The sequence below is a fragment of the Haliotis cracherodii genome, unplaced genomic scaffold (assembly GCF_022045235.1).
Source record: "Haliotis cracherodii isolate W230 unplaced genomic scaffold, xgHalCrac1.p SCAF_7, whole genome shotgun sequence".
In the NCBI taxonomy this organism is placed as follows: domain Eukaryota; kingdom Metazoa; phylum Mollusca; class Gastropoda; order Lepetellida; family Haliotidae; genus Haliotis; species Haliotis cracherodii.
The window spans coordinates 36,910,158-36,937,155 of NW_027266330.1; the positions used below are offsets into that span (position 1 = coordinate 36,910,158).

The 26,998-nt window shown below is 42.0% G+C and overlaps 1 protein-coding gene across 5 annotated transcripts in view; it reads right to left on the reverse strand.

The window, feature by feature from the left end:
- Window positions 1-4,270: 4,270 nt before the first annotated feature.
- The window catches only part of LOC139448557 (sucrase-isomaltase, intestinal-like), a 28,511-nt gene continuing 5,783 nt past the window's right edge, over window positions 4,271-26,998 (reverse strand). For all 5 annotated transcript variants that reach the window (XM_071230127.1, XM_071230125.1, XM_071230124.1 and 2 more), the window contains exons 5-25: window positions 26,737-26,900; window positions 26,196-26,364; window positions 22,080-22,176; window positions 21,183-21,301; window positions 20,795-20,920; window positions 20,290-20,421; window positions 18,204-18,341; window positions 17,401-17,520; window positions 15,951-16,035; window positions 15,212-15,341; window positions 13,630-13,766; window positions 13,205-13,239; window positions 12,466-12,597; window positions 11,837-11,985; window positions 11,095-11,179; window positions 8,777-8,833; window positions 8,215-8,339; window positions 7,393-7,481; window positions 6,487-6,536; window positions 5,565-5,720; window positions 4,271-5,019 (exon numbers count right to left, since the gene is read on the reverse strand). In XM_071230127.1, the coding sequence (XP_071086228.1) occupies window positions 4,957-5,019; window positions 5,565-5,720; window positions 6,487-6,536; window positions 7,393-7,481; window positions 8,215-8,339; window positions 8,777-8,833; window positions 11,095-11,179; window positions 11,837-11,985; window positions 12,466-12,597; window positions 13,205-13,239; window positions 13,630-13,766; window positions 15,212-15,341; window positions 15,951-16,035; window positions 17,401-17,520; window positions 18,204-18,341; window positions 20,290-20,421; window positions 20,795-20,920; window positions 21,183-21,301; window positions 22,080-22,176; window positions 26,196-26,364; window positions 26,737-26,900 (2,358 nt within the window). In that variant the 3' untranslated portion in view covers window positions 4,271-4,956. The remainder of the gene's footprint in view (window positions 5,020-5,564; window positions 5,721-6,486; window positions 6,537-7,392; window positions 7,482-8,214; window positions 8,340-8,776; window positions 8,834-11,094; window positions 11,180-11,836; window positions 11,986-12,465; window positions 12,598-13,204; window positions 13,240-13,629; window positions 13,767-15,211; window positions 15,342-15,950; window positions 16,036-17,400; window positions 17,521-18,203; window positions 18,342-20,289; window positions 20,422-20,794; window positions 20,921-21,182; window positions 21,302-22,079; window positions 22,177-26,195; window positions 26,365-26,736; window positions 26,901-26,998) is intronic.

Sequence of the window (26,998 nt, forward strand, 5' to 3'; positions counted from 1 at the left end):
AGGTCCTCCATGCTTTCTTAAATAAATAATATGTACACAATGATCCTTGTTATTTCAGGTCCATCAAAATTTGGGACTGGATGACTCTTCGCTATCAAGTATCATTTAAATCATTTTATACAGAAATGTCACAGCCATTTTCAAATCTTAATTTTCTTGATGCATAGAAAAGAATGGATATCAATAAAGGTACGACATTGTCCTCTTTCAAGAATTTGTATAGATTTTTTTATACATTTGCTAATGTGTGACTTTAATTATTGGAACGTACAATATGTAGGAAGAGGTTCATTATTTAATTGTGGATGAAGTGACGGGGGTGTCATGCCAACAGGAATTCCCAACAATGATTCATTATGATCTTCATTAATAAAATGCAGTCGTGGAACTTCGTCTTTCAGTATTTATCTGTACTATGACTGTGCTTGTGTGGCCCACAGGGCTGAGGAAGCATACTGTGTTAAGGGTGTGCACTTTTCAAGAATCTACGATTCGCCCTTAGGCTTTGTGTTTGTCAGCGCCAAAACCATGCGCGTGGGTTTCACCAAATACATACCACTGTTGTTGCTTGCAACTGTCCTCCCACATTAAGCTAAAATGACGTTAGTTTCCTCTTGTAGTGAAGCCATTTGAATTTGCGGTCGTTTTATGTCCTTTTGCGTTAAGGAGACATAATTGTATCTATTAAATATTTAGATTCACGTGATATGTTGAATCAAGTATGCTAATGACCATCCTATCTCTTCACAAAACACGAGAACTTAGATTTTGCCGAGTATATATATTTTAAGTGTACAGAAGCCAGTCGACCTATTCGGGCACCTAAATAGACTCGTGAAGATCCGGGGTAGAATAGGTCTTCAGCAACCGCTGCTTGCTATGCCACTATGCGTTCAATCTCGATCACTTAAACTAATGATTGCAGTACGAGATCGTTTGAACATTTGTGACAATATATTCACCCTGCAACATTCTTGTTGACAATGCTGCTCCAAATTGTAGGGACGTTTAAGCCTAGATTCACACGATAGTTCGTTTACTTTAGAAAATCTTCTATCTGTTTCATTGCAAATATATCAAACACATTAAAGTAATTGAAAAAATCATCTCTATCGATCATATATTGTTTATGATACAGATCATATACAGTAAACTACGGTTATAACGAACTCACAGGGTCCACTAATTTAAATGCGTTATAACAGTAGCTCGTTATAAGCATATGTGCAGGATATACACAGCAATTGTCCTGGTCCAACAAACAGTACGTTACCCATCAGTTCGTTATAAGCTTGTTCGTCACAAACGTAGTTTACTGTATATGTTTAAAGATCGTTATTTGTAGTATACAAAGATAAAAAAGCTTCAGTATGCACATTAAAAAGCAGAGTCAATTATACTTTCAAACTTTAACTCAATCTTAAACGGAAATAACAGATTCTGTAAAAAACAAATGTAAGAATTGGAAAGGCTTGACGTCCATACGTGACAGAATCATGATCAGCGTGGAGAACCGGTCCCTCAAGGCGGGTAAATTTGATCCAGTGACTTTGATCACATAGTTAATGTGATCCAGTGACCATGCTGTTTGACTCAGCTGATGGCCTGATATCGTTGGATTTGATCGTTGTGCCCTGTATAGTGTGCGGCAGTACAGCAACAATAGCATAGATAAGGGGTTCTACGCCAAATAACGTAAAAGGAGACACAATGTATCTGACCCGTGAAGATTCCGGGGTAGAATAGGTCTTCAGCAACCCATGCTTGCCGTAAAAGGCGACTATGCTTGTCGTAAAAGGCGATTAACGGGATCGGGTGGTCAGGCTCGCTGACCTGGTTGATGCATGCTACCGATCCCAGTGGCGTGTTGTTGTTGTTTTTCGTAAAATAACACACGGGAGATCAAACCACTCGGGGGTGCGCCTGTAAACAATGCGAATGGAACTAAACATTATGAATGTTGCAAAAGAAATTCCATCAATAGAAAACGATTTGTTGAAAACTAAGCTCCGTCTAAATGTTGAAATATTTATGTTGCATGTTTCAAACGGCCATATTCCGTGTGAGGGTCACGTGTAGCCTTCAAATGTTCACACTTGTTAATTCATATAGTACTATGACACCTCCTTGGGTATTCTTCTTGAGTATTTGAATAATTGAAAATAGATATTTTGTGGGGAGATAACCTTTATAATAGAAAATGATAGCTAGTGAGGATTCCGGTTTAGAATAGGTTCTCAGCATTATATGCTGGTCGAATAAAGGGCCTAAATTAATCTCGGTCAACCTCGGTGGCTTGGTTGATGTCGTGTCATCGTGCCCCAACGGCGTGGGTGGACGTTCACAATCACTGGGTTGTCTGGTCCAAATTCGATTATTTACATATAGCTGGATTACTGAAACAAACACATTAATAGTCATCAAAAAGATATTTTGATAAAGGCGAAGGTATAGATATTGAATGGATTTTATCGTTTATGTTATTGTTTTAGTCTAGGTCTTCCATATGCCAGGTGAAACAATAACGCAAACCATAAAATACAATGAATATTTGTACCCTCAGCCTAATCAAAAGGTCTTTTTCATGACTATTAATGTGCTTGTTCTTCAACGTGTTTTAATCTACGTCTTCAATATGCAAGGATCCGGGAAGATCCGTGGTAGAAAAGGTCTTCAGCAACCCATGCTTGCCGTAAATGGCGACTTCGCTTGTCGTAAGAGGCGACTAACGGGATCAGGTGATCAGGCTCGCTGATTTGGTTGATGCATGTAATCGTATCCCGATTGACTGGATCGATGCGCATGATATCAATCACTGAGTTGTCTGGTCCAGACTCGATTATTTACAGACCACCGTTATATAACTGGCGTATTACTGAGTGCGGCGTTAAACAACAAACAAACAAACAATGTGCCAGGTATCACCCAGGCGGTAGGTTAGCCTTCTAGATGAAAGCTAGCACTATAAAACCATACATCTGGACTAGTACAAGCGGTCATTAAAGCACGCACGCGCACATGCATGCACGTGGCTATACAAGTAGAATAATCTTGACTTAACTTATCAGACTCAATATTTTAAAGGTCACCGTCATAGACCTGGATGTTTGCTCAGTACGGCACTAACAGCAAACATACAAATGCATTTAGGCCTGTGTCATAATTCATCCATACAGTACTGGTCCCTGTTGAATAAGTGTGTGAATTGTGTACTCCAAAATCATAAATAACACACCAGTATCGTGGCGTGCGTTATTTAGTTATGGCCTGTTGAGAGTCGTACGTGGTACGAATTGAAGCGCTAGCCAATCAACAATACCGTAATCGACTAGCTGGAACGTGTCTTTCCGAGCAGGTCCTGAGAGCAACATGCACGCTTTTAATGTTGCGGGTAACCACAAAAGCAAAACGGGGCTACAGGCGTCCGTCAGTTCTTTTAGACCGCCTCCGTGGTCTAGTGGTAGAGCGTCCGCATGGAGAGCGAAAGGTCAGAGGATCGAACACCGCACATCCCTCTCTCCGGGCGGACGCTCTACCACTAGACCACGGAGGCGGTCTTTTCTACGCCGACCTGTAGTCAGCAAAAAACATCGTTATACCACGACGACATGTAATCTGCAACATGACAGTTATACCACGCCAACTTGTCGTCAGCAACATTGCAGTAATATCACGCCAACTTGTCGTCAGCAACATTACAGTTATACCAAGCCGACATGGAGTCAGCAACATTATAGTTATACCACGCCGACTTGTAGTCAGCGACATTACAGTTATACCACGCAAGCTTCTAGTCAGCAACATTATAGTTATACCACGCCGACCTGTAGTCAGCAACATCACTGTTATACCATGTCGACCTGTAGTCAACAACATTATAGTTATAAAACGATTTGGTGGAGGTACTGTCATGGTGTGGGGAGCCATGTCCTACACGGCTAGATCCCAGTTAGTGGTTGTCCAGGGCAATCTTACAGCAAACCGATACATAGACCAAATTCTGCAAGAGGTGGTGTGACCAGGTAATGACCATGACGCCCCCTTGTGGCTACACATGTGCAACGACTGACCTGAATTAATGCTGACATATAGTCAGCAACATTATAGTTATACCACGCCGACATGTAGTCAACAACATTTTATTTATATCACGATGACATGTAGTCAACAACATGATGGTTATACCACGCCGACTTGTAGTCAGCAACGTTATAGTTATACCACGCCGACATGTAGTCAGCAACATTATAGTTATACCACGACGACATGTAATCAATAAGATGATAGTTATACCACGCCGACATGTAGTCAACAGCATTTTTAGTTATACCACGCCGACTTGTAGTCAGCAACATTATAGTTATACCACGTCGACATGTAGTCAGCGACATTACAGTTATACCACGCCGACCTCAGATCAGCGCCATGAAGTCCAGCAAGAAATACAACAAGAAATACAGCAAGAAATTATAACTCGGTCACTTCTTCTTGGTTAGAAATTAATTTATTAGAATATCTCACAGAAACAATTGCTTTCTTTTACATGAAGCATCCTTTCGGCACCGGGCTTCAACTTAACATATACTAAAGATCCTGAGATAGGGTATGCCCATATAAGGAATATGACGTCATGGAGAGTGTTGATTGGTGGGACACAAGCGGGATGGTTTATGACCGCTTGTATCACACAAAGTACCACAGAGTGTTTTCTGCGAAAAATGCATAAATGTTCCACACACCTGGAATATTGGACTGTAATACAACCGCTGATGGGTCACTGGGATAATGCATGTTTGCATATTTCGTGGTTTTTGTAGAGGGGAGGGATGAATCAAAGATTGAAACTAGTTGCTTTGATGGAATCCGGTATGTTCGAAGCCTGTGGTGATCCCGTGATTGAGGCGACCACTGATTGGCTGACTCGTGTTGGAAGTGAAGCCCATGTCTGATTGGCTACTACGACCACGTGATGGTGTGGTTGGCGGTGAGGGTCATGTTCAAGTTCAGTAGCTGAATGATCTGTGGATGGAGAGTGTGAGATGAAGAAAAGATCGTGTGTCAAACGGATATACGTATAATTACATACCGCTTGTTTTAAATGTCTTGATTTCTATTCTGTATTGTATTCATACCAATATAAAATATCATTTGTTGTTCCTCAAATCTTCCATAATATTATTTTTGAGGTGCTACATAATATTTACTCACTCTATATGTGTGTGTGAAATAAAACTATTTGAAGTACACTGCCGGGCAAAAGAAAGTAATCACTTTAAAATTGGATTAGACCAAAACATGAGAAACTTTATCGAAACGTCACTAGGCTGAAAACACTGCAAATTTAAGATCCTAAACACAACTATGATTCCCCTATGAAATACATCATCATCGAATAAATATAACTATTTCATATTTGTTTCATTTTTAGCGACCATCAAACATGGGTGTATGTTTTCCTTTGTCAGACTCTTCATATTTTACCCAATTTGACCTAATTTATTGAAAACAACTATAGTAATATATATTACTCTACATGTACAAAATATGTGATCCACGGGACTCACCGCGAATGACTGCCTGATGTTGGTGACGGGCACCTGTTCCCCGTCCAGCGAGACGTTCAGTGGGATGGTCTTGAGGCCGTAGATGTCCAACATGTCAAGCAGCGGCAACGCTGACCCCGACCCTGACACTGCCGGCCCAACGTGTAGTTCACCAGCCTGCAGAACAAACACGTCCATGATTCAGTCTTGGCTCACCAAATATACTCCACCGACTACAACAAGCCGTACAGTTTAGTCCAGGGTCACTTCCGCTGTTGAGACACAAATGTGGTTGTATGTCTCCTGTACCTAGTACACAGGCCGGAGCTCGGAAGGGTGTTCAGCAGCCCGTGAAAGTTAAAACAGATGCCTCGTTTCTCTAGTTATAGTCAGGTGATAGCAGCATATCTTGCGCATAGAAACAGACTGCCGATTTTCAGATATTTTCCACAAAAGAATGTGCAGTCAAAGTCTAAAATTAGACTATGTATTTTAAGTTCGAGAAACTTCTTAAAAAGTAATAACCGTCATATAAGATAGGTTACACTGCAAAAATATCTTAGAAAGGTGGCCGATTTGATAGTGCTGTTTCCTGTATTTTTCCGTCACTTCCTGTTGCCTTAAGATCGGGTTGTGTTGCTGGCAGACATGGGAAATGAATCATGGATCAAGCAGCCCACAAAGATGGGAGATTTTACTGGCGCTGAGCTCCTGGTGGCTGTTCGCTCTGGATTTAGTTTCAAGTTGGCTGCATAGTTTGTACTGTGATTGAATATAATGCGCCTCACATCACCGAGGTGCGAATCTCCATGTCCTTGTGCCCAGGTATCAAGTTCTGATTCGGTATCTATATGTATGCACAGGGATTATATATTCGATCTGAGATCTATTGATAAACCAATTGTTAAGACATATGGAGAGCTATTGATCATCAACAACCTACCTTGGTCATACCAAACTTGATCAGTGAATACTGTTTATTCTCGTATGTATCTGAAAAGGTAAATATATCACTTGTTTTTATTTACGTTAACTTACATGTCAAAACTGAAATCTAATGTAGACAGACATTTAACATACAGCGTGCTCCATACCCTAACGCGAATTGCGAGGCCTTAGAGAAAGGGTTTTCACTCTGAAGCGTGAGGATCGTTTGGGGTAAAAAGTTCGCTTTTGACGGCACAAGTCTGGGTTTAATTCCAAGGGGGGACAACTCGTGGAGACCATTCCTGGTAATATTGCCTGAGTGTTACTACTATCTACAGGCGTCACGGGTTGCCATGTTGTGTTAGGCGGTACAATTCGCTGTACAGAGTTACGTCCCTCAGGTATACCAGAATCCGATGGTCGTTTGTTCGATTCTCACATTCTCCCTAATAATTCTTCGTATGTGGGCACCATACGCGTGCCCGTCGCTTGTACCAATGGGTACGTATCTAAAACCTGCAGCACGTTGGGATTCACTGACACGTCGTGATATAACACACACAGACTGAGAAAAGTAGCTCTTGTACTCACTTCTTTGCAAGGTTAACTTATATGCAAGACAGTACACACGTCCGAAGCGTATCACTTTACCTATCTTCTCCCCGTTATCCGAGAACAACCTCACCTATCTTCTCCCCGTTATCCGAGAACAACCTCACCTATCTTCTCCCCGTTATCCGAGAACAACCTCACCTATTTTCGTCCCGTTATCCGAGAACAGCCTCACATATCTTTTCCCCGATATGCGAGAACAACCTCACTTATCTTCTCCCCGTTATCTGAGAACAACCTCACCTACCTTCGACCCGTTATCCGAGAACAACCATACCTATCCTCTCCCCGTATGAGAGAACAACCTCACCTATATTCTCCCCGTCATCCCAGAACAACTCTCCATGTGCCCTTCCTTCTTTGTCTAGGGCAACAATGGCGCCCATCTTGTTCTGTCGGCTGCAATATGAAACAGAGTGATCTAAAATACCCCTACACTTTTGTCAAGTATTCACGTTTGCTTGAAGGGTAAACAAGTATACATGTTTGTTGGACACAGGTATTAAAATTGATAGATCTTGTCCATGTAAAACTGGCTTGTGTTTAACCTTTAACCTGATTATTTGAAATTTAAGATAATAAATGCATATATGTTTTTATATTATTCTCTATCTATCTGGATTTATCTACGGTCGGAAGGGTAGACTTGTGGTAAAGTCATTGCATCACTACGCCACAGTCCTAAGTTCAATGCCCTACTGGGGGCAATATGGAAGCGCGTCATGGTGTCCACCGCCCGTACTTAAAGCGGCGTTTAACTCAACTCACTCATCCACATCTGATACTTGCGTCACTATCTATCTGCATATAGCTACATGTATTTCTCTAGACCCGCGAAGATCCGGGTTTGAATAGCTCTTCAGCAACCCATACTTGCCGTAAAAGGCGACTATGCTTGTCGTAAGCGGCGACTAACGGGATCGGGTGGTCAGGCGCGATGACTTCGTTGATGCATGTCACCGATCCCAAAATGCGTGGATCGATGCTCATGATATTAATCACTTGATTGCCTGGTCCAGACTCGATTATTTACAGACCGCCGTCATATAGCTGTAATATTGCTAAGTGCGGCGTTAAACAACAAACCAACTTTTTCTGTAAATCGATGAATTTTCACAGATAATCGCCCTACCTGGCGTGTGTTGTGTTTGCCGGCACCTGCCAGGGAATCACGTGCCCACCTCGGACGTGAAGGTTGCATTTCTCGAGCGGTGTGTAAAGGTCAAGGTGATCTTTTTTCACCGCTACCTTTTCACCCTATTAAAAGTGAAAACATCGACATGCAGTAAAAAACATTTTTCACCGAAGAGCGTCATTACAGTTATTTGTCACTATTTTAATCTTTAAACAAGTTGTATGATTTATCATTATGCTTCTAGTTGTACGCATTTGTTTCGCAAAGAAATGAACACGCCCTGAATAAGCGTGGAGAAACAATACCCCACAAGGGTCGTACTTAGAGCACTTACATGCACTGGGCGTATGAAAAGTGAGGTTCGGCCGGACATTGTACTCCATGCCTAAAAGCTTACGGAAAGTTACGGAAAGGGACGAAGTGGTGGCGAATACTTACGAAGCTTAGCGATGGCGTCGTGTGACTTCAAACTGGAGCACACGGTACTACACGTTATACAGGTAGTTGTGGGGAAACTAAAGTTAACGAAAGTTAACAGAATGATGTATTCGTGACTTACCTTGAAGTAGTCATACCAGTTGGCTTCTGGGAAATATGCTTTCACGGATGTCTTGCCCTGGAGATATGATAACAAATCAGTAACGTTTATGATGTGCTTGAGTACACCTATAAATGACACGCGTCTTCAAATACCGTCAGTACAATACAGCTGGTAACGTTCAAAAACACACCATTTCGTTTTCAGTGATCCATTCATATATAATGTTTATCACTATTTTGTCTTTTACAACCAAATGGAATATCAACAACACACAGTATTACACAAATAGACTGATGGAAGTAAAAAGGGGACACATATAATCATAATCGTTTTTGGAAATGACACCCCGTATGTTTCTCGAAGATGATCACGTGATATTAACATGTTGCCGTGCATCATGTTTCTTGTGGGGCACTTCTGGCTCAGTCGTCGAGGGAGCTGCAATTCGCAAAATTACGTCCATTCACAGTTCTGTATCTGCCGATCATGGGTTAGAATCCCCAATACACCCTTATTATGATCGCCCGTGAGCACACTTGCCGTCCACATCAGAGTACGAATGTCTCCAACCTACATGTATATAAGTCCACTTTCCACCCTTGCCGAACTAGGCTGGAATTATTGACTAATATTTTGGCTGGATTAACGAGTCGATGCATAGTTCAATCAAAATCGCGTAAGGAAATCTCCATCCGTTTCATGAACAACATGGCGACAGCAGTACTTGTAGAACATGTGTACCTTCAACTGGCACGGACAGATTTATTGCAAATCTTTTCATGTTATTTTAATCGAGGTGATTTGATGCACTTCGCGGGGTAAAACCCGTTTTCTTACAATATAGATTTTTATTATCGATCAGATCGTCTTAATTTGGCGCCGTTTTGTTTGAAGCAAATACAAGTGATATGAGCGTTGGAATATGCTTTGTCAGTAGGAGGGACTTAGAAGGGACACAACTCGTAAGAGCCATTGGCGGTGCTACGATCGAATAACGGCATTCCAGCCTAGTTTGACAAGAGAAGTAAACAGGACATTTACAACTCCCTTACCTCGGGAATATGTCGAATCCCGTTCGTCCAGTTAATGTTTCTGGTTCTGTCAGCACCATACCCGTAAACTTGGGTTTCCCCAAAGTGGTAAACCTCTGATACCTGCATCACTTCGGGTTTTCCTCCCACATGGAATAATGTTCAAAGCGGCATAAAACCCACTCACTCACTCATTCAAGTGGCACGTGATGATATAACCGAAATACTTTTCGAACCGTCGTTAAGCCTACTTACTCTTGCTTCTTGAAACGATACATGTATTCTTAAACTTTCTCCAGCTATATTTCTATAAATCACTCAGTTCTATCAGTATAAGCATCTTTCAATGTTGTTTATGTTTACGTTAACCACATGCTTCTCTCGTTTCCTGGGATCCCAGTTGGTGTTGTTAGCTATGTGAGGTTACCTCGTACAGGGCGGGATCCCAGTTGGTGTTGTGTGTACATGTTGTTAGCTATGTGAGGTTACCTCGTACAGGGCGGGATCCCAGTTGGTGTTGTTAGCTATGTGAGGTTACCTCGTACAGGGCGGGATCCCAGTTGGTGTTGTGTGTACATGTTGTTAGCTATGTGAGGTTACCTCGTACAGGGCGGGATCCCAGTTGGTGTTGTGTGTACATGTTGTTAGCTATGTGAGGTTACCTCGTACAGGGCGGGATCCCAGTTGGTGTTGTGTGTACATGTTGTTAGCTATGTGAGGTTACCTCGTACAGGGCGGGATCCCAGTTGGTGTTGTTAGCTATGTGAGGTTACCTCGTACAGGGCGGGATCCCAGTTGGTGTTGTGTGTACATGTTGTTAGCTATGTGAGGTTACCTCGTACAAGGCGGGATCCCAGTTGGTGTTGTTAGCTATGTGAGGTTACCTCGTACAGGACGGGATCCCAGTTGGTGTTGTGTGTACATGTTGTTAGCTATGTGAGGTTACCTCGTACAGGACGGGATCCCAGTTGGTGTTGTGTGTACATGTTGTTAGCTATGTGAGGTTACCTCGTACAGGGCGGGATCCCAGTTGGTGTTGTGTGTACATGTTGTTAGCTATGTGAGGTTACCTCGTACAGGGCGGGATCCCAGTTGGTGTTGTGTGTACATGTTGTTAGCTATGTGAGGTTACCTCGTACAGGGCGGGATCCCAGTTGGTGTTGTTAGCTATGTGAGGTTACCTCGTACAGGGCGGGATCCCAGTTGGTGTTGTGTGTACATGTTGTTAGCTATGTGAGGTTACCTCGTACAGGACGGGATCCCAGTTGGTGTTGTGTGTACATGTCGTTAGCTGTGTGAGCTTACCTTGTACAGGACGGGAGACACAAGTAGTGCAGAGCCCAACAGGAATTGTTCATCAACACTCAGACAGACAGGGTCGTCGGGAAACCTGTATAACACACAGCATTCAGACAGACTGGGTCGTTAGAAATCTGTGTAACACACAACACTCAGACAGACTGGGTCGTCAGGAAACCTGTATAACACACAACACTCAGACAGACTGGGTTGTCAGGAAACCTGTATAACACACAACACTCAGACAGCCTGGGTCGTCAGGAAACCTGTAAAACACACAACACTCAGACAGACTTGGTCGTCAGGAAACCCGTATAACACTCAACACTCAGACAGATTGGGTCGCCAGGAAACTTATAAAACACACAACACTCAGACAGACTGGGTCGTCAGGAAACCCGTATAACACACAACACTCAGACAGACTGGGTCGTCAGGAAACCTGTATAACACACAACACTCAGACAGACTAACACACATATTAAGTTAATGCTTTTGAGTCAGTTGTGTTCAACTTCTCTTTCATACAGTTTAAGGCTCGGATAAGTATAAGTCTGCTCCTAAACATATTCCTCTTGTCTTATAAGCGTAGGTTCTTATTTATGATATTCATCTGCAGGTGCCAGTTTCAGAAAGTTATTGTAGCCCTGCGACTGTTTAAGTATAGGCGTTACGGTAGCAGTAGGGCCACGATCACTTCCCGCAGGTGCCAAGTCTATATGCTGTGACTGTTTGTGTTAGCACTTACTCGAACAGCAGCGGCCTCATGACGGTGTCTCCCCGCGCATGCGCATTGTGCATGAGCGTGTAGAAGTAAGGAAGCAGCCTGTAGCGGGTGACGAGTGCCTCCTTTGCCAATCGGATGAATCGGGCGTCCCAGGCAGCGGGATCTTGGGGCTAGGAGAGAGACCGGCATAATTTGTTATTGAACAAAACTGAGAGAGAACACAAACTTACCAGAATTTACTGGAATAATTTATATTTTCCGCAAAATAAATGAGATGCGCCCCCCACCACAACCCGCGCGCGTGCACACACACGCACACACGCACACACGCACACACGCACGCACGCACGCACGCACACACATACACTTCCCCTCGAATATCAGTTGGTTGGTCCATATCTTCGTCGTTATTCGTGACTTATGAATCATACCACAACGGTGGCATGGGCAAAAAAACGAGTTTGTGTCAAGTACATCAAACGCTGTTTTACTTTCATCATCGTGTTCTTAATTTAGTATATTTGAATTTAAACCCATATTATGAAAGAAAATAAGTATATATAACAATTGTGGACAACCAAGGTTACAATATTGTATGTACTGATCGAAATGAAAAAAAACCCCACCAAAACCCTATGGCCAGCACCCACCTTAAAGATGTGAGGGGCGTCCCCGAGGGCGTTATGGTTGCGGGCGAAGGGGTAGAAGGCGCCGAGCTGATGCCACCTGACACACATCTCATACTCCGCCTCATACCAGAATCCGCAGATATCCGCGCCGTTCTGCAACCAAAGGGGAGATAACTCACATGGAGAAAATGTCAATGCCGGTTGCCGGTGTTACGATAAAAATTGACTTGCTGCCTGCACAATAACTGGATGGAATTTTGAAACCTGGCGCTGACAGAGACAAGACTGCCCTACTGACGTTCCTCAGGGCGTGTACATTTAGAAACACAGGTGTTGACACCATTCAGCATTGGGTTGTTTGGTTTGTTGTTTAACGCCGCAATATTCCACCTATATGACGGCGGTCTGTAAATAATTGAGTGTGGACCAGACAATCAAGTGATCAATATCATGAGCATCGATTAACGCAATTGGGATACGATGACATGCATCAACCAAATCAGCGAGCCTGACCATCGACCCGATCCCGTTAGTCGCCTCTTACGACAAGCAAAGCCGCCTTTTACGGCAAGCATGGTCATAGGCTGCTGAAAGCCTGTTCTATCCCGGATCGTCAGGGGTCTTAGCATTCGGAGACTCATTGGACATTATCTGGTGCTAGTCGCTTTATACGAAGGTTGAGTTCGTGTTCACGATCCTCAAGTAAACGGGTACATTTGTAATTGAAACAGTTAATAGTGTGTAAATCAAGAGTACTTACCAACGAAAAGCCGAAAAGACCGAACTCTAGGATACCTGGAGATAATACAGAGATATTCAAATACTTCCAGTGATCCAGACACCTCAGATGGACAATTTATGATATTAGTAGGGAAGGAGTGATAGGGAGAAAATAAGGAGTGTGTCATCTCATCACAGGACGAGCGTCATTCCGTCACCTCTATCTAGCCAGGGATGTTTCAAGCCATGACGTATGACCAGCCTCTCGAATGTCAACCCGTCACGTATAAATAACCATCGATGATTAAATACCTGACGTTCGACTAGCCAGAAGAGTGTAACGCTGTATAGTACGACTAGCCACTAGCTATAGAGTACGGTTATCCAGTGTTTCAACCCGTGACATTCGACAGCTATATAGTTATAGTTATAGTTACAAGCAATGGCGTTTAACCCGTGACATACCGATAATAGACCACTTCATCTGTTCCCAGCGGGCCTGGTTGTCCCCCATCCACTTGGTGGCGTACTTCCCCGTCCCCGCAAACGATGATCGGGTCATCGTCCACGGACGCTTGCCGGGGAACATACTCGCCAAAGCACTGCATGGAAACGACATTCATCAACAGGGAGACAAGTCATTTGTACGTGCGTATGTCCTGTGTACTCACTTGTATGTATGAATATCCTGAATGTCTGTATGGCTTGTTTACTCACTTGTATGTCTGTATATCCTGTTTACTCACTTGTATGTCTGTATGTCATGTTTACTCACTTGTATGTCTGTATATCCTGTTTACTCACTTGTATGTCTGTATGTCATGTTTACTCACTTGTATGTCTGTATGTCCTGTTTACTTACGTGTATGTCTGTATGGGCTGTTTACTCACTTGTATTTCTGTATGTCCTGTTCACTCACTTGTATGTCTGTATGTCATGTTTACTCACTTGTATGTCTGTATGGCCTGTTTACTCAAGTGTATGTCTGTATGTCCTGTTCACTCACTTGTATGTCTGTATGTCATGTTTACTCACTTGTATGTCTGTATGGCCTGTTTACTCACTTGTATTTCTGTATGTCCTGTTCACTCACTTGTATGTCTGTATGTCATGTTTACTCACTTGTATGTCTGTATGTCCTGTTTACTCACTTGTATGTCTGTATGTCCTGTTTACTCACTTGTATGTCTGTATGGCCTGTTTACTCACATGTATGTCTGTATGCCCTGTTCACTCACTTTTATGTCTCTATGTCCTGTTCGCTCACTTGTATGTCTGTATGTCATGTTTACTCACTTGTATGTCTGTATGGCCTGTTTACTCACGTGTATGTCTGTATGTCCTGTTCACTCACTTGTATGTCTGTATATCATGTTTACTCACTTGTATATCTGTATGGCCTGTTTACTCACGTGTATGTCTGTATGTCCTGTTCAGTCACTTGTATGTCTGTATGTCATGTTTACTCACTTGTATGTCTGTATGGCCTGTTTACTCACTTGTATTTCTGTATGTCCTGTTCACTCACTTGTATGTCTGTATGTCATGTTTACTCACTTGAATGTCTGTATGTCCTGTTTACTCACTTGTATGTCTGTATGTCCTGTTTACTCACTTGTATGTCTGTATGGCCTGTTTACTCACTTGTATGTCTGTATGCCCTGTTCACTCACTTGTATGTCTTTATGTCCTGTTTACTCATTTGTATGTCTGTATGGCTTGTTAACTCACTTGTATGTCTGTATGGCCTGTTTACTCACTTGTATGTCTGTATGTCCTGTTTACTTAATGGTATGTCTGTTTGGCCTGTTTACTCACTTGTGTGTCTGTATGGCTTGTTTACTCACTTGTATGTCTGTATGTCCTGTTTACTCACGTGTATGTCTGTATGGCCTATTTAATCACGTGCATGTCTGTATGGCGTGTTTACTCACGTGTATGTCTGTATGGCCTGTTTACGCACTTGTATGTCTGTATGGCCTGTTTACTTGTATATCTGTATGGCCTGTTTACTCACTTGTATGTCTGTATGGCCTGTTCACTCACTTGTATGTCTGTATGGCCTGTGTGTGGGCATACAGACTGTGGACGTTGTAGTGGCTGTCGAGGTGGTGTCTTGAATCCATGCAGAGAGTCTTGTCATACATACGCCCGTCCTTTCCGCGGCCCAAGATGTCTGCAATGATCACTTTATTATCCTATGCTGTAAGGCCGGTAATCCATATTACGGGTTGTTCCACTTGCTTTGGGCGTTTTGCGGGTTGTTGAACTTACTTGGGGCGTATGGTGGGTTGTTCCATTTACATTGGGTGTATGGCACGTTTTTTCTACTTACTTGGGGTATATGTCGGGCTGTTTCCCTTACTAGGGGTATATGGCTGGCTGTTTTCCTTACTTGGGGTATATGACGGGTTGTTTCCCTTACTTTGGGTATATGTCGGGATGTATCACTTACTTGGGGTATATGACGGAGTGTTCCATTTACTGAGGGTATATGTCGGGATGTTTCACTTACTAGGGGTATATGACGGAGTGTTCCGTTTACTTGGGGTATATGTCGGGATGTTCCACTTACTTGGGGTATATGACGGAGTGTTCCATTTACTTGGGGTATATGTCGGGATGTTCCACTTACTAGGGGTATATGACGGAGTGTTCCACTTACTTGGGGTATATGACGGAGTGTTCCATTTACTTGGGGTATACGTCGGGATGTTCCACTTACTTGGGGTATATGACGGAGTGTTCCACTTACTTGGGGTATATGACGGGGTGTTCCACTTACTTGGGGTATATGGCGGGTTGTTCCACTTGTTTTTCTCACAGCCGTCTACAGATCCGGGGATAAAACTTGACGGTTCGTTCATGTCCTGAAGAATGTATGAATGGGCACTTTACTTCGTAACATTGAACAGTCATATGACCCTGGTGAGCAAATCAGCTATAATTTCTCACTCACTGTTCCAGGATAAATGCCGTAGTACAGTTGCTACATCACAAAATACGTGACCTGGCACAAATACATCACACCACTCAAGCTAATGGTAACAATACTGGTCTATGTGGGTGCCAGAACTCGGGGTGTTCTATGTGAGGTCTCTGGCCCAAGTACCGAGTCTATGTGGATGAAAGAACTCTGGGTGGTCTATGTGAGGTGTCTGGCCCAAGTACCGAGTCTGTGTGGATGCAAGAACTCTGGGTGGTATATGTGAAGTCTCTGGCTCAAGTACCGAGTCGACATGGATGCCAGAACTCTGGGTGGTCTATGTGAAGTCTCTGGCCCAAGTACAGAGTCTATGTGGATGCAAGAACTCTGGGTGGTCTATGTGAAGTCTCTGGCCCAAGTACCGAGTCTGTGTGGATGCAAGAACTCTGGGTGGTCTATGTGAAGTCTCTGGCTCAAGTACCGAGTCAACATGGATGCCAGAACTCTGGGTGGTCTATGTGAAGTCTCTGGCCCAAGTACAGAGTCTGTGTGGATGCCAGAACTCTGGGTGGTCTATGTGAAGTCTCTGGCCCAAGTACCGAGTCTATGTGGATGCCAGAACTCTGGGTGGTCTATGTGAAGTGGTGACATCCATACACAGTAGTGTTAAAGAAACTGCATCCTATTGAGATGAATACTTGAGATTTGCTTCCTACATTTAAGGTACATTGTATATTTTAAGGTACAATTGAACATCCTTTTTACGTATATTTCAAATAGCGTCATACGATTCAAACGTTGTTTGATCAGGGTTACTGCATTCCCTGCCTTAGTCAGGTATTATGGTAGACATGTGGAGGACATTTCCACATCTGACACATCAGTGACCAAACCGATGTCCAAATGAATTCCCCATTTTCCCCCTTTTACTATGTTTCCCCGTCTGTTCAGATGGACATTTGGCTGTGCATGTGTTTGTGTCATCGGTGGGTGCAGGAATCGCTCATGTTTTCGAGAACTCTTGTTATTATCGTTAGTGGGGCATAGTTGGAATCTTACAGTGCCTTTTATTTATAGTCCGAGAACTACAAGAAAGAAGATGCTTGCAAGCAACTGAGATGCATGAGTGGCTGTATAATAGTGTGATACTGAAAAAGGATCTGAATATACATGTAAATTGGAAAACATGAAGTTTATTTCACTACAAGACCTATGTTTTAAACCAAACAACAGGGAGGGGCATTCGAATGTCAAGTGGAGCCCACCAGCCCATTATGGGGAGATAACTTGGTTGTATTGCACTACTCACGATCCAGAGGGAATCAAACTCGATACTCTCGTTGTTATGGAAATACTGTGCCCACTTCTCCCACCAGGCCTCTGTTTTTGGGTTGGTGAAGTCAGGGTACCCGGTGGTGCCTGGCCATACCTGAAACAACGGCAAACAGCTGAGTTGGTAACACACAGCAGTCACCCACCTCATCTCACGATGACCCGCCACCAACTATAATATGTACAATACCACGCGAGCGCACGCGTGCATTTTATTACGCACACCTGTTTGTACATTTGGTATGTGCCTGTGTATGCTCTTTGTGCGTGCGGGTGTGTGTTGGTGTGTTTGTGTGCGTGCGTGTGTGTGTGCGTGCGTGTGTGTGTGTGTGTGTGTGTGTGTGTGTGTGTGTGTGTGTGTGTGTGTGTGTGTGTGTGTGTGTGTGTGTGTGTGTCTTTTTAGTATGTATTGTGTTGTGTATATTATTATTATCATTATCATTTTATTTTTTTTTTCATTTTTTTTTTCATGTCTTACGATTTGTATTTGTTTATGTCTTAAAAGCCCAAGAGGGCTGGAAGTATATTTATGTCTTGTATGTTTTTATATGTATATGCCATCTTAAGACAACTAAACATTTACCACTATACACGACAACCTTATCCATTTTAATCACCTCTCATGACAATCTGAAGCTAACCTATGCCAGTACATGGGTTACGAAAGAGAAGGCTGTCTCTAGCTATGTGCTCACTTTGTGAGAATAAGATTAAGTCTGTCGGCTAACCAAGGGTCATATGTTGTTTCAGCCGTTACAAATAAACATCCCACATACATACTTCGGCTACGAGGGGACCTGAGTTGTTCGGAGTCATCACCAGCACCCCCTCCCTGACGCCATCGTTGAAGACGTCGTAACCGGGACTATTGTTTTGTATGTCTCTGCTGATGTTGGGGTCGTTGCCCAGCCCAGGGTCCTGCAGAAGAAATGCGAGTACATTGTGATATGTGTTTTTTAACAAAGTAACATGGGACTATGTATCTAGATGTGAGGTTAGGAGATATCGACATTGCTCAATACTAAAGCTATGCTAATCTCCTCTTTCCTTAACTCCTACAATTGTCTTCTTTGATAGGCATTTAGAAGTTGGAGTACTAAGTAAGGATAAGAATTTATGGAAGAACAACTTCTTTATTACAATTAAGAGCGACGTTTCGGTGTAGGTTCTAACACCGTTATCAAGCAAGTGATTTACAGAGTGCAGTAAGCAAGTATATATACACGTAGGAGGCAATGTTTATACAGTAGGGTAGATATTGTATACTGGAGTAGCGAAGCCTGTTGTGTACACACAAGGGCAGTGATGATGACTATGGGTGAAGTCAGTGCCATGATCAAAGGATGAAGCCAGTAATGTAAACAACGGGATTATGGCTGATTTGGGTTATGGCTGATTGGGGTCTTTGATGAGTTGATGGTACGCCAGGGGTATGTAATAGCCTTGGTCACGGTTGATTGAGGGCTGAAGTCTTTTGATGTTGATGGCTTCTTGTAGTTTCCTGATCTTGAAGTCTTTGAGGTTGGTGGCGAGGGTTGTGACTCTCTCCCACTGGATGTTGTGGCTTGGGTTGTCACGGATGTGGTCTGATAGAGCTGATTTAGAGTCATCTTTGGAGACTGAGCTTTGATGTTCTTTAATTCGGGTTTTGAGGGGCCTAGATGTTTCTCCTATGTAAGCTTGTCCACAATTGCACGGAATGTGGTACACTGCTCCTGATGGTTCTGGCTTGTGGCTGGATGGTGGTTTCCCTGTGGCTTTAATAGAGTTCTGAATGGTCTGACTTCTTTTGAAGACTACATCAATGTTGGCCTGTTTCTTTAAGAGTCTCTGGATTTTGTGGCTAACTGTTCCAAAGTAGGGGAGGCTGATCACTAAGGGTGCAGACTGTGGACGTGGGGATTTCTGGGATTTCTTGGTGATGGTCTTTATCGTCTGTTGTACTAGTTGCTCAGGATAGCAGTTGTGCTGTGTAAATACTTGTTTGAGGTGGCTAAGTTCAGTAGTTAGATGTTGCTTCGTGGAACAGATGCTGTGGGCTCGTCTTGCTAGGGTTGACACAATTCCTTTCTTGACTTGAGGTGGATGGTTGGATGCATAGTGTAAGTATTGATCTGTGTGGGTGGGTTTCCTATAAACAGTGGTCTGGAGTTTGTCGTTTTTATCTTTCTGTACGAGTACATCAAGGAAAGGGAGCTGTCGATTGGTTTCTTCCTCCATGGTAAACTGCATACGTGGGTTTTGGGAATTGAGGTGGTCCAATAGGGTTCTGGGGTCATTGTTGGGACGTGTATATATACTTGCTTACTGCACTCTGTAAATCACTTGCTTGATAACGGTGTTAGAACCTACACCGAAACGTCGCTCTTAATTGTAATAAAGAAGTTGTTCATACATAAATTCTTATCCTTACTTCCTACAATTGTGACGAGGACATGACGTCACGCTAGAATGGTATGACGTCATAATACATGGATACTTCCGTGACAACCGAATCCGCCTCGTTAGCAATGTGGAGAAAAGTCATGTAAATTATAGTACATTAAAGTAGATATAAGTTACACTGTTGATAATAAATGTGGTATCGAGTTTTCCCTGCCGAATACACAATTTTAATCACCACCATGTCACGTGCACTCACAACGAAGACAAGTCTTGTAACTGTAAACAAAGTCACCACGATGACAGGTCTACTAAGCCCGATATCACGTCTCCTCGCCACGACGACACGTCTATTCACAACAACGACGCGTGTACGTACCAGGATGACACGTCTACACAACACGACAACACGTGTGATCACAACGTCGACACGTCTACTCATCGCGATGACACGTCAAACCACCAAGACCACACGTCTACTTACCACGATGACAACAAACTTCTGGTTGTGGTCGTGTAGGTCCTTCACGAGGTCCGGGAGTCCGTCGAAGGTGTCGCGGTCGTAGCTGAAGACGAACTTGTTGTACATGTATTCAAGGTCGGCCCACTGGGCGTCCTGCGGAGACAGACACCGATCAATTTGACATTTGGACATATCGATTAGGCAGATCGCCTCACTATACCATGAATTTGTCCCTACTGTCAATAGTCACTTTACATACAGTAATAGCATCAACATCTGTTGATGTCGCAATATCGTCATCGCTATCATCATCATCATCATCATCATCATCATCATCATCAGCCAAATGTTTGTTTTACGCTGCATGACGGTAACTATCACCAACAACTTCGTTATTAGCATCACCATCACACTAATTATTATCACGTATATCATCATTGTCTTCATCAATAAAAATATCAGCAATATTTTCATAATTATTACTATCATCATCGTTGTCGTCATCATTATTTCTATTATTACTCACATATGGTATCCCGGCTTCCCTGTTCCTGTCGATGACCACCCTTAGGTCGGTTATGTTAGTGTAGCCCCAGCGGCAGAGGTGGAAGCCTAGCGTCCAGTAGGGGGGCATGACGGGTCTACCCACAGCCTATACACATGACATAAGCATCATATTATAACATAATACACAAAGTTATATACAAGATAACACTAAATGTGAATAAACGATAATCTTTTTCATCACACTGTTCATACATACAATATAGCACTACAGTGACTTCAAATGTAATATTAGGAATTGGAATCACAAATTGTATCAAAGTGGTCATTCTTTTCTGACTTACTAACGAGCGCTTTAACCACTAGACTACCCCACTGACAGGAGTAAGCGACAATTTAGGTTCAGTTACCTCCGTGTACTGTTGTACTGCCTCCCCAGGTGAGGGGCCGAGGAAGATGTAGAAGTCGAGGACGCCGCCGATAGTCCTAAACGTGATGGCCGGGTGTGGAGACGGCTGCAGGAACACCTCTGTTGAGAGAAAGTGAATCGTTAAACAATAAGTAGATCAACAGGGCGACCTGCTAAACAGTATCAAACCCGTGGGAGGTGAACCTGTGGTTGATAGTGTGAGCACCGACTTACGCCACACGTTCAATCAGTCATGCCATTTGTGAGTAGTAGTTAACATAAGTCTCATACGAAATATACACTTTCCTCTTTTTTTACGACGCACATTGAACACAAAACGTTGGACAAAATATTTCATTGTTTCCTTTGGACATAAAGAGATATTCGGAATGTGTCATCTACTACAGGAATATTGTGTTTTGATTAAAATGACGAATGTTGGGGCTTTCCCACCATAAAACGTCCCTGGATTTCTTCTTATTAAAGTAATTAAAATTTGAGAGTGAGTTTCTTCATAATAGATGGGTGTTTGATATATGCTGAACCTCAAAACAACCCCTATTTCGTAAGTGTGTATACGTAATCCGGTAGTCGTGTCACTTGTGTGTTTGACAAAAGGGCTTACTTTAATTTGGTGTTTGATGGTGATGAAAAAAAAAACACCATTTCAGTAAACTACGGTTATAACGAACACGCTTATAACGCACTGACGGATAAACCGAACTATTTTTTTGGTCCTGTCTATTTGCTGTATATATTCCGTACATTTGCTTATAACGAACAACGGTTATACCGAATTAAAATTAGTGGTCCCTTTGAGTTTGTTATAACCGTAGTTTACTGTATTTTGATCAGAACATAAAATATTTTCTTCATTCAAAGAAAGTGTTTTTCTTACCCATGGCGTTGCTGTTCTTGAGGAAGACCATGTGGGCACTACCGCCGTCCTCCACGTTCATGTAGGTGGGGTGAGCGCCGTACAGGTTCCACCCGTCCTGGAAGTAGTGTGCCCCATTATAACGTTACATATCTGTGTTATAGCGTGTCACGAACGCTTGTACGCGCACGTTAATCGTGGCACAGTCTGCACGTATTCCATAGATATTAATTATGTTCACATTGATGGGCGATCTTTTTCAATTTATCTTCCCTTCACTAACCCGCTAGGTGCGCTGACCCGGACAGTCCAACCTTAAACTAACGGCGCATGTGGTATTGCGCAATACGAGCACTACATGTTACTATGACGCCTATAGACAGTTAACTAGTATAACCTTCACCTCTATCGGCAACAGTCACGCTTGTGTGTGGACAGCATATCTTTTCGCCTAAACAATGATTTATCTATTGCCATGTCCGGAAATAAATGTTCCTTGATTTAATGATACATCAGGGATGACCACGACTGATTGTATTGTATAGTTATCCACTAGATAGGCGTTCGAAGCGATGCAGTCAGATCAGCTGATCGTTCATCCCGGGGCGCTTTGTTGACGTTTTGCAAGCGGTACTGAAAGTGTTGGCCTTGATGTATGAATATGAAAATTAAGTAGATTTTGTATACGTTCCTATATCTATGTTGTAGCATCGCCGAGCAGGCTACATCATATGCATGCATTTCAGTATGTACAACGGTGAGGCGATACGGTACGCGAAATGTGAAGGTCTCATGCGACGTTGCCCGTAGCCTCAATGTTGTGAATATTGACAGCAACACATGTACGAGCGTAAGTATTTGTCAGATATATAACAGAGAGCAATGAGAAATGTTCTCAAGATATTGTAAGAGTAGCAGGCACTGTAAAATTACGTCATCAACTAGATTTCATGATACACTGTTCAAAATAAAAGAAATAGAAATCACTGAAATCTGTTTTGATATTTAAGGGTTAATTGGTGCATGTTGTATACAAGGATTTTATGTAGATGAATGGTAGCTTGTTGTTGCCAAATACTACCATGATTATATTTCAATATGATCAATGAAATATATATATTATTTTGGCCTTTTTTTATTTTTACAAAGTAGAAGAAAAAAATCAGACACAGAGGACCCTATATATTAGTTAAAATACATATTCAAGAGTATTTGTACCAACTACAATTTTTATAAAATAAAACAATATATTCATACTAATTGCCAATCTCTATAATGTTGATTGTATTAACAATGCAGTGTCTACATCCAGTTTGCATTGACAATAATCATATGATTGTGACACAGATAAAGCTGATTCTTAACTTCATTAGGCCTTGCTTTATATTTTCCTTTTTCTAAAGCTTTTTATGTTTCCTTGTTCTAAACTGATGTTTCAAATTCCAACATTAATAAATTATTCATGTTTTTTTTGTTTTTTCTCTTCACACCAAAGGATATCTGCATTGCACAATGACTCTTATTATTTTATTTAATATCATGGCACACTTGTACATGTGTACTAGTATTTGATTACACATGCATGACTTTTTAGCTGTCATCTGTTTCTGAACTGAATATTATGCTAATAGAGATAAGTAACATTAAAAAGGGACTCTGGTATTCTTTCAGGTATGGAGAATCAATCAATTCATTGTGAAAACATTTTTTATTTCTTACATAAGTTACTTTGATCTTGATAAGATCAAAATAGATCCAAATTAAATTGAAGAGGATTAAATTATGCAGTCTTATTCATTTCAGCCAGTCTGTCTAAAATCCGGTCACTTTTTTTCAGGCAATAATAAATGAATGAAAATTTAAGAAAAAATATGCCTTACCTGAGTGAATCAGTCAATATGCATATTCACTGACATTTTCTGTCAAAATACATATTGGGCCTGATTATAGACACTGACTGTAACATATGTAAGTATAATCTGTTATATGCAAAAACAAATAACATAAATAAATCCATTTATCTACATGGAATGACTGTGGGGTTCAATTTGCATTTATTTAACCATCAGAAGAGTTGATGATAAACTTTCATATTCATATTTTCATATAAATATACTTTATACTACAGGTGTCTTGAAGTACTGTTGAATGAAAATCAGGATACTTAGATACAGCAGGATAGTGTGTGGGTTTGTGTGGGAAATAATTTGTCAACATTAAAATAAATATAATGTTACTAAAACAAGAAGATAAAACTATGATTTAGATCTAGTTATGCATCATACACATTTTGTGGGGTAGTCAGTATGATTTGTTGTTTGTTGGAACACATCTCTGTAATTAACTACTGTTTTAAGAGCATGAGTATCAGAATTATGTAAGAAATAATAGATCAATGAATTAACACCTGTGATGACCCAGTACACTTAATTGTGGGACACGTGTTATAAGGGGCAGAATAATATGGGTAATTCTCTTATTTCAAAGAATGATGACTGGTATGTATATTGCAAATGAGTAACTGAGTGCTTAATAGATGCATGGTAGATGTTCATTTGGCCTCTTTCTAAAAAACAGGTGTAAATTAACATATCCAGATGCAACTTTAATTTTGATATAAAAAGATACATTTAAAATCAGTTGTTTTATTATTGTGAACGTTATTTCTTCTTAAAATATTTGTAAAGGCACGGATGTATACTTACTATATAGATCATTGGTAAAGGCTTGTCAAAGATGTCTGTGTGCTGCACATGTTGGCGTATCACTAATTTTATTACATTTAAGTCCATGGTAGTATTTGTTGAGATTTGAATGCTTGAATTGTTGTGGGAAATAACACAAAGGCTGATAAATAATATGAGTTTGCATTATTTCATCGATGCAATATGTTAGCCCAGACTGACTAATGCCTCGCTGTTTTCTGATGTAGAAAATACCGTAGCAATATACCATTTTTCATGACGTTTTTCCCGCTATATTCCAAAGTGACAATTCGTCTTGTAGTTGAAGACTCAACAAATCTTGATATTATAAACCAATAATCACTACAGAATATGTGCTAGTTAAAAATATTCAGTTGTAAACGACCGTTTTTGAACGCAGGTGCAACAGGATAACTCTTTAGCTTGGCTCCGTCTCTACATGTCAGTAGTTGTCGCAGCGCGCATTGATCCGGGAACCAGAAGATCGCCAGAAGATCGCCAGAAGATCGCCAGAAGATCGCCCATTATATTCGCAGTGCAGAGTTGCGTCCCTTGGTCACACAAGTCTGCACGTATTCCATTGATATTAATTATGTTCACATTAAGTTGTGCAGAAACCAAATACTGTGAACTTGTAGCTGGGAATTCGCAGTGCAGAGTTGCGTCCCTTGGTCACATAAGTCTGCACGTATTCCATAGATAGTAATGATGTTCACATTAAGTTGTGCAGAAACAAAATAATGTGAACTCGTAGCTAGGAATTTGCAGTGCAGAGTTGCGTTCCTTGGTCACACAAGTCTGCATGTATTCCATTGATATTAATTATGTTCACATTAAGTTGTGAAGAAGCCAAATACTGTGAAATCGTAGCTGGGAATTCGCAGTGCAGAGTTGCGTCCCTTGGTCACACAAGTCTGCACGTATTCCATAGATATTAATTATGCTCACATTAAGTTGTGCAGAAACAAAATACTGTGAACTCGTAGCTGGGAATTCGATGTGCAGAGTTGCGTCCCCAGGTCACATAAGTCTGCACGTATTCCATAGATATTATTTATGTTCACTTTAAGTTGTGCAGAAACAAAATACTGTGAACTCGTAGCTGGGAATTCGATGTGCAGAGTTGCGTCCCTTTGGCACACAAGAAACCTATGATTAGTATTTTCTCGCCTTAGTCTCGTGTTATCGCTTTCTCGTCTCCTGTTATCGTTTACGCGTCTCGCGTTATCACTTAAGCGCTTTCTCGCTGCCCCTCTCGGCCACCATAAGTTCGACCTGAATATGTTTCTAGGTTTGTCCATGGTCGTGGCTTTCAAGCGTTAGAGCTGAAAACAATCCCCTGATGCAATAAGCCAGAGATTTCATAGAGCTAAAGCTGTCGCAAGTAGACGATGAACTAGAACAATCGTTGTTCAGCGGACCTACGACTTACAACAGGCGCGACATCCCTGGTGAAGATGCTCCACGTCTTCCAGTCGAGGTCATGGCGGAGTTGGCGATGGTTGTGTTCTCCGAGGCCGTACACGTTGTCGGACGCCAGGCGGGTGGTCAGCTGCAGGTACTGGTCGGAGTAGACGAACCCTGGCAGAGTTGTGTTGAATCTGGAGACGGATGAGGAGACATTGAGATATCTTACACAGAAGAGTGTAGGAGATATATGCATTACCGTGTAACTGCCGAGGAACTGGACATGATTCAATTAGGGATATACCACACTTGGATACGGAGATGTCTCAGATGAGGCTTTGATATTACTACCCCACATGACAGAGAAAAAGGTAAATAAGCTTCTGGGCCGATTGAGATTTGAAACCTCTGATTGACCAGTCGGAATCGATTATTCCCAAATTCATAGAAGAATGGAATTGGGTACAGTTTTCTGTTGCTAAAATAACAGCTACATGTTTGACGTTTGTATGAAACGTGTTTAATGAACAATACCAATGTGTACAGGTTTTCCTTTTCTGACTCACACTGTCTGGTTGTCAGACGTCCGGGTGACGAGGACGCCAAACACGGGATCATCCATGATGGTCACGTTGTACAGCCGCGACGTCTCGCTCTCCTTGGTGCTAGGAGACGTAATGTTCAGAACGCTATCCGGTATCTCCCATCTTGTGCCATTCTTGGGATAGAACTGGGGGAAAATCACAGGAGCATAGTACATGGGGCACACGTGTGTAGGTTTGAAATAGTTGTTGAGCTAGTTACCATGTTTCTAATTATTGCGTGAAT